This window comes from Lygodium microphyllum, chromosome 14, assembly GCF_053477565.2.
Source record: "Lygodium microphyllum isolate KBCC chromosome 14, Lygodium_microphyllum_v1.1.10, whole genome shotgun sequence".
Lineage (NCBI taxonomy): Eukaryota > Viridiplantae > Streptophyta > Polypodiopsida > Schizaeales > Lygodiaceae > Lygodium > Lygodium microphyllum.
This window is the reverse complement of record NC_141148.1, coordinates 40,207,382-40,229,624: the sequence shown is the minus strand read 5'-3', so window position 1 is coordinate 40,229,624 and position 22,243 is coordinate 40,207,382. Positions and strand designations below refer to the sequence as shown.

General features: G+C 42.0%; 2 protein-coding genes across 9 annotated transcripts in view; one reads left to right on the top strand and one right to left on the bottom strand.

Annotated features, from left to right (window-relative positions):
* Window positions 1-22,243, top strand: part of LOC148025521 (dynein regulatory complex subunit 2-like) — a 152,445-nt gene that overhangs the window by 10,730 nt on the left and 119,472 nt on the right. The gene's annotated exons all lie outside the window — the stretch shown is intronic.
* On the bottom strand, window positions 14,282-14,653 carry LOC148025523 (uncharacterized). Its single transcript, XM_087691987.1, has one exon. The coding sequence runs from the start codon at window positions 14,651-14,653 to the stop codon at window positions 14,282-14,284; it is 372 nt and encodes a 123-aa protein (XP_087548113.1).

Sequence of the window (22,243 nt, the reverse complement as noted above, 5' to 3'; positions counted from 1 at the left end):
TAAACAGCAGGCTGAAACAATGTCTGAGAGTGTCAGGGCCTGCAATGCTGAAAACATAGGCTGGCTGACCCTGGAGATGATGGACAGCATGCTGAACAACAGTTTGGGACAATCTGGAGTAGTCGCCAGCAGCTGAGAGCTGTCCCCTACAGCAATGGACAAGCTGAAGATAATGTGGCTGCAGTCGATGATGGTTGGACAGTAGATGGAGGCGGGCTGTAGGCTGGAAACTGGGCGCTAACAGCAGCAAAGGGTGTGTGGGCTGGTGTAACCTGCAAACAAGGATGATGGCTGAATGGGGGCAGCCTGTTTATTTATAGATGTAGAAGGGTGCCTCAAAAATTAGGGTTTCCACTAAACTCTCTCGAACCGCTCCCCGTTTTAGGGTTTCCATTGAATTCTCTCGAACCGCTCCTTGTTTTAGGGTTTTACTCTAAAAGAGCATTTTTAGTGTGTTTTGGGGCTGTTTAAGAGGCTAATCAGCAAGTAATGCACAGTACCCAATTGTTACAGTTCTTGATAAATGTGCCCAAGGTTGCACAAATGAGCAGTCAACTTGCAATGTACAGTGATACATTGTTGTATTGCACTTGCCTCCAAATGTGTGCCCAAAAAGACAATTTATAGTAATTTAACGCTGAATCTTCTCAAATTTTATTGAAAATCCCCAAAATTCACTCTCAAATCTAACGAATGTAGCAAGATAATGTTGAGGTAATACTTGTTCCTTGCCTTGGAATGCATGTTGGGTAAAAGATCCAAATTTCTTCTCAAAATTTATATTTTATAGTTGTCAAAATGTTGCCTTGGGATGCGTGTTGACAAGAACTAGTTGTTGTAATCTCACTTATACCTTGCTCTCCTCGATGTGTGAGAGAGAGAGAGAGAGAGAGAGAGAGAGAGAGAGAGAGAGAGAGAGAGAGAGAGAGTTGTATCAACATCATTTATAGCAAGATAAATTCAATAGGATGGCTCATTTGGAGCTGTAGACGGTGAGAGATGCTGTCATTCCTGGGCAGTCTTGTCTTTATTCCTTTTGTCACATATGCTAGTACTTTTGCGTGCGATGAGTCTATTGCCACATTTGGTCGAGACCTTGAAGGAGCAACTTCAAAAATATAATCCTTACATTTCAGCCTAGTTTCCCTTGGCAGGACTAGATGTTTGTGAAACCTGCTAATTTTCAGAACAGGTCGGCTAATTGCAAGAGAAAGTCTGAGTCTCTTGGCCCAACTAACTATGAGAGAATGGATAAAGTATTTGGCTGGATGGTTATAAATGTTTCTCATGATGTAAAGAGAGAGAGAGAGAGAGGATTACCTTAGCATATCTTGGGAAGACGAGTATGTTGGAAAATAAAGATATTTAACTATCAGATCTCATGGTTTATTGTTGTTTGAGGTGTTTGACACTTCATATACTTTGACAACTATTGGTACTTAGTTACTACATTGCTAGTTGCATTCTTATATCTCAGATTGCTTCTCTGGTAGTGGGAGCTTGCTTTCTTTGCTATTTGCCCATAGTTGGATGTCTCCTTTGGGTTATCACATCTTGTGCATGCTGTTGGGCCCTTGTTGTATCCAAGCCAAGTGCCAACAACTAAGCTCCCGTGAACTACAAGTCATAGGAAGAGAGATTTCTTTCTAGGCCTAAAGCTATCATGAAGCCTTCTCCAAAAGTCATGCAAGGACTCACGTAAGATTTTCTCCTTATGCCAATGGGAGATGATTGTTGGTTGTGTTTTGATCTTGCTCGTCCATATTCTTCTTTCTAGCCTAGAAGTGTAGCCAAAGAAGGCTATGTCACATGGTTGAACGAAACGCGACTCCTACTCTCTTGGATCTCATTGTCATGTTTGTAGAGAGCTTTTGTGATAGGCCCAATATCTCTATCCATCCACAAGACAAATGGTTGGGTCTAGGTCAATGTGCCACTTCCCCTTGAAGTATGTTTCTACTTTGATTGAAACGTACCCCTAGGATTCAACTTGTACATGACACACAACATAAGCCATATCCACAAATAAAAGGGACTGGATATCAGACTCAACTTCTAGCCATAGAGCCAAAGGGGGTTATTCTTGAGCTTGGAAGCTAGCAGCACTCCAAGTCATGACCACATCCCAAGGGTTGGCATCCCATACCACTAGCCCACACCATCTCAATCTATGGATGCGTTGGCCAACGGGCCAAGAGTCCAAGAGTGGTGATGATACAATAACATGCACAATATGGCCTTGAGTCCTGTAAATAGGACTTAGCTGCCTTAACCATGAAGTGTACTTAGTGCATACACAAAAAGTTACTTCATAACCACTATGATCAATGCTACTAGCACCCATTCGGACTTTAGTTTCACTACTACAAGGAGCTTACTTTGTTTACTTTGTTTGTGGTGTTTGTTTTTGTAGTATGCAATTTAAATGTTAAGGCCAGGTCGCACTTAGTGATAGTGGAGCAAGATCAGGATTTGACATCCATCCACCCTTCCAAAGGCTTTGAAATTGTCTAGTGAAGGGCAAAGGATGTAGTACTTTCCCCCTTTATGAACGATTACTGTCCTTGGCAATATTCTCAAAGACAAAGTGAGAGAAGTGACTCTTCAACGAATGTACTGACTCCTAAAAGGTCCCCGTCTCCAAGCAATTTCTTCACTTGACCAAATACTCAGGATAAATAGTTTGATAGGATCGTTTAGGCCTAAGTTCAAGAACCAAATTGGGCAGAGTTTTTTCATACGGCAATCATCCGTCATACACAGACGTGTATGAAAGTATGATTAGAGTATGATTCACACCTTGGGGTTGAATCATCCTTTGCTCTAATTTTAATTTTTAAAAACAATAAAAATGCATCTAAATCTGGTATTTTATATTAAATTGAGTAATAGGTAAAAAAAGGCTACCATAAAATGCAAAGGTTTTTTAATACCTTTTTGCTAGGCTATAGCCTTTTTGCCAAAATCATGATGTTTATTGCTTTTTCCAGCCCATTTTTCCCCCCAAAATTATGTCAAATGGCTTAGCCCCCGAAGCAGCTAGGGCATTGGACAAAGGGTGGTGGACGGTGGCTGTCGAAGAGTTGAAGGCTTCGATCCAACAAAAGGAGGCATTGTTCAAGTATGAGGGGTCGAATGCAATGGTCAAGCGCATAAAGGACAACATTAAAGTGTATGAAGCACGCCTCCAAGAGCTCTAATAGCAAATTCTATGTAATGATGTAGAGGTAAAAAAGGTGGAAGCAGACCGAGGAGCAAGCCAATGAATGCTGTAATGTCTGAGGGTCAGTGAGAATATAAAATGGCACAGACAGGAGGTTGAGCTTGAGCAAGTATACTCAATGTACTTTGTCTTGGTTTGTCCTTGGTACTATCTGTAGAATACCAAGAAGGGTAGGAACCCCCTTTCAACCTGCAATGGCAACGCCGAAGAAGGAAGAGGAGCCAAATGTCGGTCTTCATGTGGTGCCGAGAACCATGATGAGAAGAAGCATCCCGACTGGAAGAGCGAGGTAGAAGGCACGACCATGATAGTATCAAGATAGATGTTGTACGATTCGCCTTAGGAGGGGAAGCCTCCATGCTGGTAGAAGAGCAAAACTCCTAGGAAGATGAAACTATGAATGGAACGATGCACATTCCATGTCTCTAGTCCAAGTAGGACGAGACAAATGTGTATGTTAGCCCTGCACTGAAAACAAAGTCTGCAAAAGAGAGTAAGATCTGCAATCATAGAGGTTAGTAGTGAGATGCTCTAGAAAGAAAAACAAAACTGAAATGAAAAATGAACCGAATGAACAATTGCAATAATGCAAATGTGTATGTGTGTGTAAATGGGGCAGAAGACTTGAAAATGAAAGGCTAAGTGTGTGGCTACCATTGCATATGGTGAGGTGGGAAAGAAGGCCTAGAAGGTGCAATGGAGTTCCTAGAAATGGATGCATAAAGTGCAATAGAATCGGTGCTAGTAGACCAATCGGTCAACCCCTCAGGAGTAGAGTAGGATGGCCGCTTAGGCTATCCATGTGCCACATGTCCAGTAGCCGTGGGGGTTGAAGGTGCGGATGGGGCATCAACGAGAGGCATAGCCCCACTAGATTGTGTAGTCGTAGTAGTTTGCTGTGGTTTTCTAGGAGAAAGATCTTGGGCCTTGGTACAACATTCCTTATCCACATGGCCCAACCTTTGGTAGCGTGTGCAAAACCTATTTTTTTCTTAGGAATTTTCTTCCCAAGGGGTCGTGGTTCTTTGTTTCCGTCGGAGGAAGTGGTGTCATGCTTGGTGGGCTTGCCTTCGTATCGTGCGAGTTTGTGACTGTTGGTTTTCCCTCTCGAAGAAGAGGCAGCCAACCCTTGTCCCTCTGAATAGATGTGAGAGGAGGACTTCTTGTGGACTTGATCATGCAGCCTCACATAATGCAAGAAGTGACATTCAAATTCATAGAAGGTCGGCAATTTAGGCAGTGAGATAATGTGCTTGATAAAATGGAAGTATTTGTCAGGCAACTTGTTCAAAAAGAACGTGACCTAATCGTCGTGTGACTTCAGGGAGCCAATAGTGGTAAACTTGGCTAGTAACCGCGGCCAACTTAACTTTTAGATCATCCCATTCCTTAATGGAAAACTCTTGAAGCTCAAAATTGATGTTTATATGCCGAGTATGATCTCAGGCCACATAGTGGTCGATGAGATTACTCCGACCTTCCGATGCAAGAGGGAAGTGCTGTAACTGAGAGTGAAACTCAGGAAGCAAACCCTGCATCATCTCTCGACATTGGTTGTGGCATTGAGAGCTTTCCATAGACGGATGTAATGAGGGTGGGTAGGTGAGGGTCAGGCATAGGCTCAAGACCAACAAGAAGGTCCCAAAGACCCTGAGACTCAAGCACTTGTTGGATATAGTTCGACCAGGTAGTGAAATTCGACTTGTTGAAACGAGTCTTATCCGTGAATGCATTCTTAATTTAGGAGGAGTGGTAGTGCTTGGATAAGGTGGATAGGGTGGGTATTGTGGTGGAAAGGAGTACACTTGGGAATGGGTCCCATAGTGCCTACCAGGCATTTGAGAAGTGTGCATGGTGGATCCAAATGTGTGCATGGGATGACTAGGCATGGGCATTGTCGCCTTACAAGGACCCCATGGAGGGATATGGACATGTGGAACAGAGGATGGAAATCCCTGCGTAGGAATGACCCATGGAAATGTGATGACGCACCATAAGTAGAGGATGGAAATCCTTGTGTTTGAGAGGTCATGGTGTGCGTGTAGCTGGGGGTAGCGAGGGGGATGCCCATCATAGTCATCCTAGTAGGAAAAGAGATACCTACATAAGGAAAGGTAGAGGGAACGATGTTAGAGGGTGGCATTCCTTGTAAGGAAGTCCCATAGTGCAGAATGGCTTGTGGAAAAGGGTAGGTGACAGTGTTAAGAGGTGGAATGCCCCTAATGAGGCATTGTAATGTGAATATGAAATATAGAATGAGAATGTGCTAGGAGCGGAGACAGAAGGTCCAACTCCTAGTGTGGTAGAGGCGGATGTGGAATGTAAGTCGAGGTTTTGAAATGAGTGTGATATGGCTTCAAGAGAAGAGGGTGGGATGGGAGGGAGAGAAGAGTAATTGACTTACTCAAATGAAATAGAAGATGTAGGTATACCTGATGATGAATGTCTACTTCTTGAGCCCCCTCTATCAAAAGGGTTGTACAAACCTGACATAGGGCCTGGCCAAGATGATGAAGATGGATGACCAGTCGTTCTGAATGTCGTATTGCATCCATGATTAGAAAGGTGGCCAGCCTCACCAACCGGTCCGGAAGGAGTAAGCAAAACTGGAATAAGGGATGTCTTCAGGTCTGTGTTTGTTGCATAGGTACTCCTCAAACTCCTTTGTGAGGTTAATGAAATCTGGAATATCTGGTATGGGTGTAAACACAGAGGGTGAATATGGAGTGTCGTCTTTCTTGCGGAGTCTATAATGCCTTCTCAAGGTCTTCAATGGTGGAGAAGCTTGATAAGACATCATGGGGTCACAAGAAGAAGGTGTCTGTTACATTATGATTTGGTTACGAGTCGTATTGTGTGCCTTGTGCAAAGACTAGCACTCCACAATATCTGCGGGATACTCTTTATAAGAGCACTAACTTTGATACCATGTGAAGAAGACTGTGGAGACACTGCTAGGGTTTGCACTGAGGAATCATAGAGTGTATGACCACGATAGAAGCACATCAAGACAAACATACACACAGAAAGCAAAACTCAAACCCTAAATGCAAAACTCAAAACTCAAATACAGAAACTCAAATACAAACAGAAGAAGGGATAGAAAAAACACAACTTTGAAGTGAATGAATGCTGTAAATGAATGTAAGAGTATACAGTGTGCCCAGGGGCAGAGCAGTGTGTCGGAGAGTGACGTCCACTGGAGACGGATCCCAAGTGCTATAACTACAAATCGCAGTGACGGAGTGAGAGAAACACCAAACGCTAATTACCAGAGAGTGAGGAGACTGAGGTGACTACAGAGGATGATGCTTGATGATGTGGGCGAAGCAGCAAAACGCAGCAGTAGAATACCACAGTAGAATGCTGCAATAGAATGCCGCAGTAAAATGTTGCAGTAGAATGAGGTGATGGCAGTAGACGTGAAGGTTGGACCACCACGTGGTGGGAGATTGACGTTTTCTGAGATCTGCATACAAGGGTGAGAAACATGCACGGAAGGGATAAGATTGAATGGGGCCAACTTGTCTATTTATAGATGAGGATGGACCCTCCCAAATTAGGGTTTCATTGAATTCTCTTGAACCACTTGCTGTTTTAGGGTTTTCATTAAATTAAGCTTGTTTTTGGGGCTGTTCAAGTGGCTAATTAGAATAGAATGCATTTCTTAGCTCAATATTACGCCATAGTATGGATGATAGCCAATAGCTCCTTCTCTTGGATGGTGTAACACATTTGGGCATTGATGAGTTTATAACTTTCGAATGCGATAGATTGGTTGTCTTAATAAACATTATGTAAAGCATACTCACTTGCATTTGTATGAACCTCAAAAGGTTTATTCGGATTGATAATTTGCAAGATCGGTGCAATGGTAACTAGCTATTTCAATGTTTGAAAACATTGATAGAGCTCACTAGTTCGACTAACGTGCTTTTTTTTGCTTTGGATACCCTTAAGCAAACGTGTTAAGGGTTTAACACTACGACTATAGTCCTTTATGAACTTCTGAAAAAATCTAGTAAAGCCTAAATTTTTTTTTTTTTGTCTTGTGGTTCTTGGAATAGGCCAATCAAGCACTATTTGAACCTTTGGGTGATCAATTTGGATGCCATCAATCGAGATGACATGACTAACATATAATAGTTCAATGTGAAAAAAATTTCATTTGGATAGTTTCACAAATAATTGCTATTGTCTTAAGAGACATAAGACAACACACAAATGTTTCATATGTTCCTCCAATGACTTACTATAAATAAGGAATGTCATCAAGGAAAATGATTATCCACTTTTTGAGATACGAATGGAGTAAGTCATTCATTATTTGTCGGAAAGTTGCGGGAGCATTGATCAATCCAAAAGGTAGGCCAAAAAATTGATTATGTTCATACCATGTTCAAAATGCAGTTTTCGCAGCATCCTTTGAAGCTGTTCATATCTGATGGTAAATCAGACCTAAGATCGATCTTGGTGAAATATCATGCACCACAAAGTCGATCTATAAGGTCATCCATCCTATAGATAATGTATACTTATTCTTCATGGTCACCTTATTCAGACCTTTATAATTGATGTATAAGTGCATCGTGCTATTCTTCTTTTTTTAGCAATAAGGACAAACACGCCCTATGAAGATTTACTCGGCTTAATAAAACCCTTAGCTAGGTAATCTTGAAGTTGTCTAGCTATCTTGTCCTCCTCTTTATAAGGCTATCGAGATACGTAATGGCTACGGGGCAATGTCTCGATCCTATGATCTAAGGTTTTGTGAGATGATAGGGGTCTGTCAAGTAGTTTCAATGAAAAGATGTAAACATATTTTTGTAAAATCGGATCCAAGTACTTACTTACATTTGGATTTATGTTAATATTATTATTAAAAGAAATTAAATTACGTTGTGAATCAAGTGATTGAACTTTTTCAATGAAAGAAATATAGGTACTAACATTTGGATAAGAAAAACATTCACTGAATTCTAATGTTGAAATCATATGTACATTATTTTCAATGGTCTTGGAGGGTAAGTAGCCCTCAATCACATGGAAATGACCATTAAGTTTAAAAGAAAGTACATGAGTTTTGTAGTTAATGTATAAAGAGGAACATTTATAAAAACCCATGGCATGCCAAGAATGATATCGGCATGGTCAAGGCTTCGGAATTCCATAAGTTGATGGTATTGCTAGCTTGAAAGATCCAAACTTTGTACCACTTGATCCTAGCGATCCACAGTAGGGCCCTCTGCATAAAGGACATGATAAGCTCGGTCAATGGATAGTGTGTGGAGCCACAGTTTCTACACCAATCGAGAAGAAATGAAATTGTGAGTAGTGTCATTATCGAACAAAGTTGTAACTTCTTGGCCATTTATATGCCCAACGATCTTTAAAAGATCATGCAGACCAAATATAGTTTTACTAATGGAATAACCATTGCAACTACTCGCGTTAGCGAAATAATCTTTTGATAAAAATTCAGAAGAAACATTTGGAGCTTCACAACAATGTTTACTAAAGTCTTAGAAGTAAACTTTGTCGGCACTCTCAATTGCTGCGAAAGTGATCCGTTTGATGGTAAGCAAAGCAATGACCCTTGCTGTGAGTGACCTTGTACTTACTTTCTTCTTATGCAACTTTGAAGATGATCGATGAGGAAGTTGTCAGGGTAAAAGACTTCATTGACTTAAAGATAGGAACCTCATGTCAATTGGTTGCCTCTACTTGCAGCCAAAGTATTATTGAAATTTTGTGTATATTTGTAGACACCCTTGAGCGAGTATAACGGATTACAGAGCACCTCGTTGTGGTAGTTCGATGGCAATTCAAAAAGATATTACCTGTAAAGCAATGCTTGAGGATCGTCTGAGGCTTTTGTTTTATGTGACAAATCTTTAAACTCTTGTGAATATGTATTCAAGCTTTTCTTTCCCATATCTAGATTAAGTAATTTACGGAAAATTTCAATTTAGTCATCGGATATGAAACCCTTTTGAAAAACAAATTGAAAATCTCCTCATGTTTTTGGCTTGGGACATAGTCCCATCCACCACCGAGTATACGCCTTTCCGTTAATATTTTTGGAAGTTACTCCAATGGAAGTTCTATTTTGTATCAAAAATCTCTTAAATGGTTGAGAATTTGGCAAGGAATGATTTTGTCTTTAATAGCTATTTATATTCTCAACCATTTAAGAGATTTTTCGAGTAGAAGGTTTAGAAGCTTTTGTCTCTAGAAAATTGACATGTGGCATCTAGAATAGGATGTGTCATTTTGAAAGTGACAAGTGTCCCTACACTTGTCATTTTGCTCAGTGCTCAAAACTTGTCATTTTTGGCAACCAATTATCATTTGTAGCCTCCACTTTCCACTTTTGAGCACCCAAGCCTCACACCTATATATTGAGGTCTCTCTCTTCACTTTCAACAATATCTAATGCTGAAAGTTCAGCCACATGCTTTGTACACTCTTATCTAATGCTCATTCATGAAGCTCTTTCTATTCAGCTTGATCACATCAAAGCACAAAACAAGAAAAATAGCTTATTGTCCAATGTATTTAGAAACCAGGGTTTCAGAATCCTAGTTCTCAAATTTGCAGCAAATCAGCCTCATTGTATGGATGAGGCACTCTGTTCCTGTGGTTTTTTAAAATAAAATGCTATAAAGGGGAGATGGATCGATTCCCCTCTCATTGTGGTGTTCTCTCTCTCTCTCCCCTCCCTCCGCCAATTTTTGTTTTTCATGTAATGGGTAATTGTAGTAATCATCAAAACATAATCTCAAAAGTATAGCATAACCAAGAGTACAAAGATACAGCATGATGAAAAGTACCAAGGAACTATATAGGCCGTAGAGGAGCCAAAGAAACTACTATATGCCAAGGAAGCAAATCTTGTCAAGGGAGAATATCCACTAGCTCAATCATGTTAAGTTGCCAATGAAGAAGGCCTCTCAAGTGGGCTATATAACTCTGTACTCCCCAAGGAGAATAAAAAATGAATGCATTTCTCATAGTCTATATGTACCAACCACCCTAGAAATGTAAAATGTGAAAGAGCACTTTCATATTGGGTTGCAGAGGATCCATGAGCTTGGAATGTCCAAAGACCTAGTCCTTTGGAAGCATCAATAGTCCCACCACTCACAACAAAGTAGTTGGTAGAAGCGACCAAACTTTCCTTGCCACTGGGCAAGAAAGGAACCGATGGCGAGGGGTTTTCACATGTCTCACAAAAGAAACCACCACCATTGGGAATCTAATGTTTGGAGAGTGCAGAGGCAAGAGAAAGGGTACCGATCATCATTCACCAGATCAAGACCTTGTATTTGAAAGGCGTTTTGTTGAGCTAGCCTATCATTATCACAGATTTCCATAAAGTTTTGACCTTTATATAGACCCCAAGTATTGTTTCCCTTTTGGGAAAGCCAATTCTTATCATGTATAAGCAAGTGGTATCAAGGGCAGCTTGCTTAAAAAGCATTGAAGAGGATGGACAGGGTGCTTCTACATCTTAAGCACCAAGGAAGTAATCGAAAAGGACATAGCCTTGCAGAACCTAGATTTCCAAAACCCCAGACAAGAAGGAATCATCTTGCATAACATATATCCAATCCAAATGGCTCCAGGTTTCCAAGTGCTGTACTAAATGAAAGGTATAACCATGGTCAAGGGAGGATAACCAAGACTGTGGATGGTGTTTCAACACAGCCAATGCAAAAACGTTCCAATTTGAGCATTCAGGTCCATCCATTAATCTGTGTCTGGAAGTTGAATGAGATGGTTTGACACACATATAAAAATTCCCCATGATAAGTCTAGGTCTTATAAGAAAATGACATGCTCGCAGTTGTCGCCATAACTCATGACGGCGAGAGACATCATTGGGAGCATATAGGTCCACCAACTTTCCCATTATAGAAATCTCAGCAACTATAAATCTGCTCAACACATCTCGCTTCATTGGAGTAATCACTTTACCATGTTTATTGAAGGCCAGGTCTTTAGGGGGGTTACATGATGACTCCTATTGAGGCCTTAGATTGTAGGTGGTCTTAGTGCTCAAAGGTGCCATAACAGTGCCATGGGACAAGGGTTTATCCTTACAACGTGCATAGGTGCGCAAAACAGCGTGTGTGTCATCTAAGGGTCCAGTGTGCCAAGCATCATCTAACTTTTTGCCCTTCTTGGAGTGCTCCTTTGGCTAGTCATTAGAGGAGGATGAAAGCAGTTGTTTCCCTTTCCTGCCACAGGCTGAACATCTATATGCGTATGTGAGATAGGACCATCTTGTGGTATAGCAGGAACATCAATGATCATTTGCATGTTGTGTGTCTTCTTTCCTTTCATTACACTCCACCATAAAATGGCCCAATTGGCCACGATTGAAGCAATGTCTTGCAAAAGCTCCCCATTTGAGACAGAAGTGCAAAGAATGCATGTTGGTTGAATTCACATGCAACCAAGTAGAACACTTCGGGAAATATTCTAGAGCATACATATTTTGTTTCTATTGACGGCTCGAGCACTGGGAGGAACCAACACTTTGCTAATCTTAGCCATGGCCTCAAGCAAAAGAAGTCAATACACAGCCGGACAACACTCCACTTCCATCCAAACTGGGCATTCTTGTTTGAGCAGTTTTGTAAAGTCTGTCAATAGCCTCCACGGAACAACATCACCAACCTTCGACCATAAAACAATGGCAGCTTGCCTATAAGTATATCATGGTTATGAAAGGATCTAAGCATGAACTCATAAAACCCCCTTGGGCCCACAAAAATGTCCTCAACACAATCCTCTTGCACAACAGCCATCAACCATGATCATATAAAAGACATCGTATTAATTTTGGCCATAAAAAACAGGATTAACCCCTTTGTCATGAAAGGATGAAAATGAGCGCAACACTTTTGTATCCATAGTACTAATAAGAACATCAATCTCATCAAAGTTGCGGCAATTATTCTGATATGTTGCACATACTCCCTAAGCAACATATTGGCAAAATCCAAAAGATGCTCCGAGTCCAAGTCCTCGGAGTCATATGACTGTCCAACTGGTTGAGCATAGGACAAAGTTTGACCAGTTGCTCGAGCACAAGGCAATGCCTGAGATTCCCTTGAAGGTAATGCATTTGTTCCACTCGCAGTAGCCTCAACATATTTGTTTCAATTGCTCTAGGTCTCAACTTATGTTTGCTATCAAACTTGTACTTATTCTGTATCCTTGCCTCCTTTAGCTTCTACACTGCTCTTTACATATCATCTGGTCTTCTCTTAAGCCATTGTATGGGAAGAGCCAAGACCTCCTCTCTGGACATAGCATCCTGCCAAGGCAAAACACTTCAAGCAAGTGCACAAGTCTCTTTGGGCACCATTGGCTTTTGCCCAAACATCAACTCTACAGGCATAAATCCTGTGGTCATATTGTGTGTGGCACTGTCTACCCATAAAGTAGAAGGCAACAACCACGGCAACTCCTTGATCCTTCCAATACAGGCTTTGGCTAAGGCCTTCATTATAGGTGGATGACCGCTTTTGCTCTTTCCATTACTCTCCGGATTATATGCAGAAGTTAATGCCAACTTAATACCAAGCCTAAGAAAGAATTCCCTAGCCTCATTGGCATCCAACTCACCTCAATCTGTAGTGATCTTCCCAACACATACATACTTGCAAAAGATCTCCTCAAGTAGAAACTTGCATACAATAGAAGTAGCTTTAGTCCTTAATGCTTTGTCCTCATTTTGGTTGGTCTTGACTTCTCTAGCTAGAACAATGTATCTCATCCGCCAAAGACTAGTTGGCATAGTGACTAGATCAACCACCCATTTATAGTGCATAGATAGTGGGTAGGTTGGATGTAGCTCATCCCTATGTCGCACACAATCCCTGCATGACTGTACAAAGTGAGATATGTCCATATACATTCCTTTCCACCAATAGCGCTCTTTGATTTTCTCATATGTAGTCCACACTCCTTTGTGTTCTGTCCACAAGCTCTCATGGAATCCTTTCATTACCTATAACTGTGTAGTCTTGTCTCATAGACTACTCTTAATGGTTGCCTTCCTCTTTTCCTTGGATGTTTCCATAGCAATCCATCTCTCAAGAAGTATCCATAGGCTTTTCTTCAGATCCTTTTGAGTTCAGCATCACTCCAATCAACCTATCTAGACAAAGTACTCAAATACTAACCGATTTTCAGCCATTCCCTTGTATACATAGCCTCATCAAAGCTTTCAATAACTGAAACATGACAAAAGTGAGCTACTTGTGTGGCTGAAATCTCAGCCTCATAATCATCAACAAGAAGAGACTCCTTATCATCAAATCTAGCTCTCGAAAGCATATCTGCAAGTGGGTTGTCTTTACTTGCAATGTGCTTAAACTCAATGTTCATGGACTTAATGTACGCAATCCAACTAAGGATAGCAATGTCAGTGTGGAGCAATCGCTAATCATCCCCAATAAAGATAAACAATTAGTCTCAACCACAACAGAAGTACCAATAAAATACTCTTTGTCACACTTGAGAGCAGTTACAACTCCCCAAAGCTCGCTCTTAATCTATGGATACCTTCTTTGTCTCTCATTCAAGACTTTTGCTCCAAATATTATAGCATATCTAGTCCCTTCTTCATCATCTTGACCAATGGCCCAGCCAATCCCAATGGGACTAGTGTCTCATTCAAGACTTTTGCTTCAAATCTCATAGCATACCTAGTTCCTTCTTCGTCATCTTGACAAATGGCCAGCCAATCCCAACGGGAGTAGTGTCTCATTCAAGACTTTTGCTTCAAATCTCATAGCATACCTAGTACCTTCTTCATCATCTTGACCAATGGCCTAGCCAATCCCAATGGGACTAGTGTCCACTATAATCACAATAGGCTTCCTGCATGTATAATTTGCCTTTCTGAGAGTTGGAGCTACAGCCTACCCTCAACTTCTTTAATTTCTGCATTGCCTTGGTATGCCTCTTGTCCCAAAATAACTGCTGTCCTTTTCTCAAGAGCTGATATTAATCATCTCCAATATGGGCGAAATGTGGAATCTAGATCATACAGAAAACACAAGCTCCAAGGAATCTCTGAACCTTTGATACAGAAGTACAAATTTCAGCTATCTTCTCAATGGCGTCAACCTTTGGAAGAGAAGGTTTTCTACCATATAAGCCACACATATGTCCCACAATAAGAACTTCATTCACACCAAAAATTGACTTTTGTCCTGACAAAGCCAAACTGGCCTCCGCTAACCTAGATAAGATCCTCTCACAATTGGCAATGTGTGCTGCAAGAAAGTACTTGCAACCTTGATCATCGAATGTCTCATCGTTTTCTTCTTTTGCATAGCCCTTCATTGGCACATCATCCAGGAATGGCATAGTAAGCTGAGGGATAAAATCTCTAAAGACCTTATTCATGGTGTTCATCATATGAGCTATAGAATTCGTAGCTCGTTGAGGTAAGGTACACATCTTGACAAGGCCTAAAGGATTTATCATCATCATCAAATCTTTGTTTTCCAATGCTAGCTAAAATTGGTCATATCCTAACGAGAGATCTCCTAGAGAATAGATAGGATATCTTTTAAAAGCCTCATCAAACTCGTTTCACAATTGGCCCTGCTCCAACATTCGAGATGGTCACTCTATTATTGGTTGCACCTCTTGTATGAATTTGAGCGTTCCATTTTTCTTAGGTACAGGGAACTATTGATTGGAATTAGACATAGAGGATGGCTCAAGAATTCCCATTCTAATCTTCTCATTCAACAACTCAATCAACTTTGATAGGTGGGCTCTCGGCATTGGAATATGACACAGATTCCAAGGTATGTGAGGAATGGTAAAGATCACCATAGGTGTCACAATCCTTGGATTTATACACCCAATCTCGTGTAGAGAGAACGGAAAAGCATGTCCATGTCTCATCAATATCTCCTCAAACCTCTTACTCTCTGTAGAAAGTAAGAACTCCCCATTTCCAATCTTCACCTCTCTCAATGCCTTTGCAGTAAATTTGTGACGAACATGCATTAGGCATGGAGATCGAGGGAGACAGTCGTTACTCACAGTGAGAGACAGAGAGAGTGAGAGAGAGTAGAGTAGAGAGTGAGCACGTTTTTAGGTACAATGACGAGTGTGTACCTTTAGGTTTTTAGATAGATATATATGTGTAAGTACAAGTGCTAAGGGTGTGTTCACACTCGAGCACATTTGAAATGCACAAGGCCTTTATTCCCAACAACCTCCCACCTAAAGACAAAGTGCCTTAAGAGGAGAAAAGAATCAGCTAAGTCTAGGTATGTACAAAGCTGAAATACATATATCTATCCAACTCCCATCATATGTCGGCAATGAGCAAACCGCTCTGCTAGAAGACCCTTCGTGAGAAGGTCTGCAGGGTTATCATCTGTATGCACTTTGACAAGCTCAATGCTCTTGCTGTCAAGTACATCTCTAATGAAGTGGTACTTCAACTGTATGTGCTTTGCCTTTTCATAAAAGATAGGATTCCGCGCTAGCATGATAGCACTCTGACTATCACAATTGGAAACTAGTAACTCTGTGATGCCAAGCTCTCCCATCAGACATGAAAGCCATAAAGCCTCCTTGCATGCCTCAGTGGCAGTCACATACTCTACCTCTGTAGTAGACAATGCAACACACTTCTGTAGCGTGGAGATCGAAGAGATTGCTCCTATGAAAGTAAACACATACCCAGAAGTGGACTTCTTGCAGTTGGCATGACTAGCATAGTTTGTATCCGTAAAGCCAACAACAGATGCCTTTTTCTTTCCAAAGCAGATGTAAAACTCCTTTGTGCCTTTGAAGTATCTCATAATACCTTTCACTGCATCCCAATGCTTCTTGCCAGGGGTTGCCATGTATTTGCTAACCACTCCCACTGCAAAGGCAATGTCAGGACGTGTAGCAACCATAGCATACATCAAACTGCCAACAGCTGAAGCATATGGTATCTTGGCCATTTCAGCCTTCCCATCATCGGATGTAGGGTCGCCCTCTGCACTAAGTTTCACATATGGAGGCAATGGAACCCCAATTGTTTCCCCCCCCTTCATATTGAAACGCTGTAAAACTTTGGAGATATACTCGTGCTGAGATAGATAGAGTAAGCCTTTCGATCTATCTTTGAGTATTCGCATGCCAAGAATGTGATTTGCATCACCAAGATCCTTCATGTCAAAGCTACCATGAAGACTTTGCTTCAATGAATCCAAGGCATGAGTATCCCTGCCAGCAATCAGTATGTCATCAACATACAAAACCAAGATAATTAGGCTGTCATCTACTGCCTTCTTGGTGTATAAGCAATGATCCACTTGACTTCTATGAAAGCCTTGGGACCGCATGAATGTATCAAACTTATGATACCATTCTCTTGGTGCTTGTTTCAGCCCATATAAACTCCTTTTGAGTTTACATACCATTTTTTTCTTCCCTTGTTCAACAAACCCTTCAAGCTGCTGCATATATATGTCTTCATGCAGATCACGATGTAAAAACACAGTCTTTACATCCATCTGTATGAGCTCCATATCCTTAACTGCAACCAAGCCCAAAATGGTTCTCAATGTAGTCATCTTGACTACAGGAGAGAAAATCTTATCAAAGTCAATTCCATGCTCTTGCTTGTACTCCTTTGCAACCAATCTTGCTTTATACTTTGGTGAGGAACCAGAAGTGACCTTGATATTGTAAACCCATTTGCGTAGAAGGGTTTTCTGCCCTTTAGGCAACTGCACCAAGTCCCAAGTGCCATTTTTTTCAAGAGATTCCATCTTTAACAGCATGGCTTTATACCATTTCTTGCTGTCTTGTCTGTCCATTGCTTCTTTGAAGCAAGACGGTTCACCACAATCTATCAACATGACATAATCAGCCACATTAATTGCACCAGGAACAAACATGTCAGGTTGTCTAGTAGCCCTAGACGATCTTCTAACCCAATTGTCATTGTTTGCTGGCTGTTCCTGCAAATTTTCATTTTCAGCATGCTGTCGTGGCATTTCAGCTTGCAAATCAGCATTAACAGCTTGTTATCCTGGTTTTTCCTGCACATGTCATCGTTGATTTTAATGGGCAATAGCTGGCTGATCATTTTCAGCATTTACAGGTTCATTTACAGCAGGTATTTGCTGTTGTAGAGCGGGCACATTTTGCTGTCCAAAAGGTATTTCTTCTCGGAATACAACCCTATGGACCTCCTCAGTCTTTTTGGGCTGTTTATGCATGCGATCTTCCTGGAACATAACGTCATTGCTGTGTACTACTTTTCTTTTCTATTGATCCCACAATCTATACCCCATTTCACCCTCGTTACCATATCCTAGGAAAATGCATTTATAGGACTTTGGCTCAAGTTTGCTGCGTTTTTCTTTACGAATGTGCACAAAAGCCTTGCAGCCATACACTTTCGGATGAGCATATGAAGGTTGCTTGCCCGACCACGCTTCTTGGGGAACTTTTCCTCCCAAAGACCTGTTTGGTGACCGATTGATTAATTGAACGGCTGTCATAACAGCCTTTGCCCAAAAACCATGGGGTAATGCAGCACGAGACAGTATCGTACGGACCTTATCCTGTATGGTCCGATTCATACACTTTGCAACTCCATTTTGTGGCGGATTACGAGGGGCAGTGAGCTCCCTCTTTATCCCTTTGCTGTCATAAAATACCTGAAAGGCTTTGGACACCTATTCCCCACCATTGTTAGAGCAAAGACACTTAAGTGTCTTATTTGTGTGATTTTCAGCCAATGCCAAGAAATTTTTAAACTTATCAAGCACTTCATCCTTGCTATGAATAGGGTAAACCCATACTTTCCATGTAGCATCATCGACAAAGGTGACAAAATATTTCTTTCCCCCTAAAGATAATCCTGGCATTTGATATACATCCAAATGTACCAACTCTAAAGGAGAAGATTTCAAAGAAAGAGACTTTTTGTGAGACGTCTGTGTATGTTTGCCAAAAAGGCAATGATCACAATGCTCAAAATCAGCATAACGAAGACAAGGCAAGTAACCCAAACGAGAAAGCACTTTTATTCCTGTTCGACTCATGTGTCCCAACTGGCCATGCCACAAAGAAACTCTTGGCTGCTCGGTCACGGCAACAACATGGTCACGCACACTAGATACATGAAGTGGATACAAAGTATCACTCTTGCAACCTCTGGCAATAACCCTAGATCCCTTACAGATCTTCCGTTTTCCATCACCAAAGATGGTATAAAAACCATCATCATCTAGCTGCCCTGTGCTAATCAAGCTCTTCTTGAGTTGAGGTACATGCCGTACATGCTGAAGTGTAAAGAGAGAGCCATGCTGAAACTGTAACTGCACACTGCTAATACCTGCGATCTCACATGCATAGTTGTCCCCAAGATGGACAAGACCATGTCCACCCCCGGTATAGGCGGAAAACCACTCATGATGAGGGGTGACATGAAAGGAAGCATCTGAATCAAGAATCTAGGTATGCATGTCATTATCTGTATCTGCAAGTAAGAGACAAAGAGTACATCACTCCCACTGTCAGTGTCATGAGTGACTACATTTATCCATAGTTACCAGGAACGGGGAACGGGAACGGGAACGGGACCCCCTGGAACGGGGGGAACGCCCAAAGCGAGGGAACGGGAACGGAGGGAACGGTGTATATATATATATATATATATATATATATATATATATATATCCTCTAGAGAGAGAGAGTCAACACTAGTCTTAGAATCTAGAGAGACAGATCATATCTATTATCAACCATGAATTATAATTCATGAAATTAGACTCTAGAGACATAATAATCAAGTTTCAACTTTCAACAATAATAAAGATTCAAAACATTGTAACCAGCAATGGATTGTCGCATTCATAATTCAACACTGTAATCAACAATGTTGCATAAGTCCAACTGGCAACAAGTGTGCATTGCAAAAACACAAAATATGCACTAAACAGTAAACTTTAAAGCCTAAATAGTAAAGATCCAAGTTACAAGAGCTCCAATTTCCAAGTCAATACTCTAAAGTTCCAAAAGGCTAGCTACTAAGTGCTCTGATTCATGGAAGATGGCTCCACTGTTCCTGAATGCTCATCCTGCTGAACAACATCCTGCCCATCATCATCACCATCATCATCATCGTCATCTTTTTCCCAACATATAAAAGAATCAGCCTTTGCAACTGATGTACGAGCTAGCAAGCGAAGATTGGAGCTCACATAAACTAGGTCATTCGTCTTCATTGTACCAAGACGATTTCTCTTCTTTGAGTGAATGTGATTGAAGGAGCTCCATAGTTGCTCTAAACAAGAAGAGCTAATTGTTTGGCTAAGAATACGAATAGCCAAACTCTGCAACTCTGGAGCTTCTGCCCCATAGTCCTCCCACCATAAAGCAGCCCCAATATTTGTCCTGTCCTCTAGTGCATCCTCTGTACCAAACATCCCTAATGTTTGTCGATATACAGAGAGCTGATTTTTAATTTTGCGTTGCATTTCACGGCTAGGATAAAGCCTTGCAAGCAATGTGTTCCAAGCCTTGACCACCTCAAGGTCTCTTTCTTGCATCTTTCCTTGAAACTCAGGATCAAGCACATATGCTGCAGCATGCATAGGAGAGTCATACTCATTCCATCTGCTGATGCATAACTCCTTGATTTGCTCATACCTATCTGCATTTGGTTCCAAACTCTCCAACCTCTCAATCATGCGATCCATACCTTCATAGATCTTCCCAATGCATGGATCCATGCCATCTGCAAGCCTCAACATGTGCATAATAGGATCAACCATTTGGTTGGTGCGATTAACCTCATCCCAAAAATCTCTATCAGAAACATATGCATTACATAACACAGCAGTAGCAGTGGCAGCCCCAGTCCAATTTTCATACTCATCACTAGCAAATAGCTCCCTAATTGCACCTTTGCAATAGTGCAATCGACCAAGCATAAGAAAGTTATATGCAAATCGTGTATCCGAGTATTTAAGAAGTTCTTTGTCACTTCTCTTGCGAAACTCAGCATGCAAGTATTGATGATTACATATAAATGTGATAATCTTGTTGCCTTTCGCAACAAGAGATGCAATCCATGGCAAGTCCCCAATATCCTTCAACAAGTTATTCAAGCAATGCGCCATGCATGGACTAAAGGTGATATGTGGATACATTGCCATTAAAATGTTTCCTGCTGCCCTGTTTGTAGGTTCACCATCTGCCACAAACTGCACTACATTTTCTGCCCCAACAGCCTGCACTGCCTCGCACCACTCGGATGCCAATACATCTGCACTCTTTCTAGTCTCTGAAGCATCATGACTACCAATGAAGTATACATCTCCACGAGAATATGCAACAATACCATGTATGGACCTATGGCGTGTGTCACTCCATCCATCTGCTATCAATGTCACTCCATTTCTTACCCATTGATTGCGAATATTTGCTGTTGCAATCTCTATGGCTACTTTCTCCTTTTGAAGCAATGTAGTCCTGATAGTTTCTGATGAAGGGGGCTTATATGTGGGTCCATACTCTGCAATCTTTGTCACCATATTTAAAAAATAAGGTGACCTGGCTGATTTGAATGCAATATGGTCATGGTAAAAAAAGCGTGCCACTGCTGCATCTGTTTCCTCTTTTTTCTTTGGTTCCCATGAAGTGTGCAATGAACTCTGTTTAGCACCACGACCTGTTGCCATTGATGGCCCACGAGAAGGCTGCGTAGCCACTAATCCTGGTGGTCTTTTGCATGAAGCACCATGCCCTGCTGGTCTTGGAGTCCATGTTGTTGGATCCATTGCTATATTTGGCGTCCTCCTGGCATGTGAATTCCCCATAGATGTGGCTATGCGGTCAAGTAACTCCTGCCTTTTCTCAATTGATACATTGGTGCAAAAACGCACCTCTTTCCCCTCCTCATGTAGAAGATGGGCTCTCACTTTATCAGCCCCACTAGTGCGAGCATAAGGGCAAAGTTTGCATTTCCAAGGGCGAGCCCCTCCACCTCTCAATGGCACCCCTGCATCTACCTCATCCCACCATGACCAAGTAGTGCTTCGACTTCGTCCTGTTGTTGACGAAGTACCTGCTGAGGATGATGAAGATCCCATAGATGTCAATGCTGCCATCTATATAGAAGTGACAAATAATCAGTAAACTGTAAACTTCAATGAAATTAGTAATTACAGAAATTTGCAGCCAACATTTCAACATCCATGCGTCAAAGTTCAATGAAAACCAAGGTCCAAAGTGTACCGTGTGCCGCACGCGACGTAGGCGGGAGACTCAGAGGCAGGTGGGAGAGTCAAAGCCGAGCAGCCTGCAGGCGGAGGAGTAGGAGCAGGCGGGGCAGGTGCACGGAGCAGGCGGAGGAGCAGGTCCCAGGAGCAGGAGTAGGCGGCGCAGGTTCACGGAGCAGGCGGAGGAGCAGGAGCAGGCGGGGCAGGCGGGGCAGGCGCAGGGGACAGGCGGGGCAGGCGACAGGGAACAAGTCCAGACGCAGGCGACAGGCGGAGGGGACACGCGACAGGCGCACGCGACAGGCGGAGGGGACAGACACAGGCGACAGGCGATAGCGGGAGGCGGGAGCGAGCTGCGAAACGTCAACAGATTTTTTTTTTTAAATTAAAAATTTACATGCCTGGGCTGGAACGGCCGTTCCAAACAGGGAACGGCCAGGGAACGGCCAGGGAACGGGATGGAATGGGCTGGAACGGGCCAGGGAACGGGTTGGAACGTTTCGCCGGCGTTTCCTGGGCTCGTACCTCCCGGAACGCGTTAATCCGTTCCTATGCGCCGGAACGGGCGTTCCCTGTTTCTATGCATTTATCTCTTCAATTTTTACACTGCTCTTCTTAGGCTGACTGTCCTTCTTTTCTTCCCTTCTATCGTCTTGCCTTTTCCTTTCTCTTTCTTCCATTTGTAGCCATCACGTTTAAAGTGACACTTCTTGCCACAATGATGGAATTCAACATCTTTGCC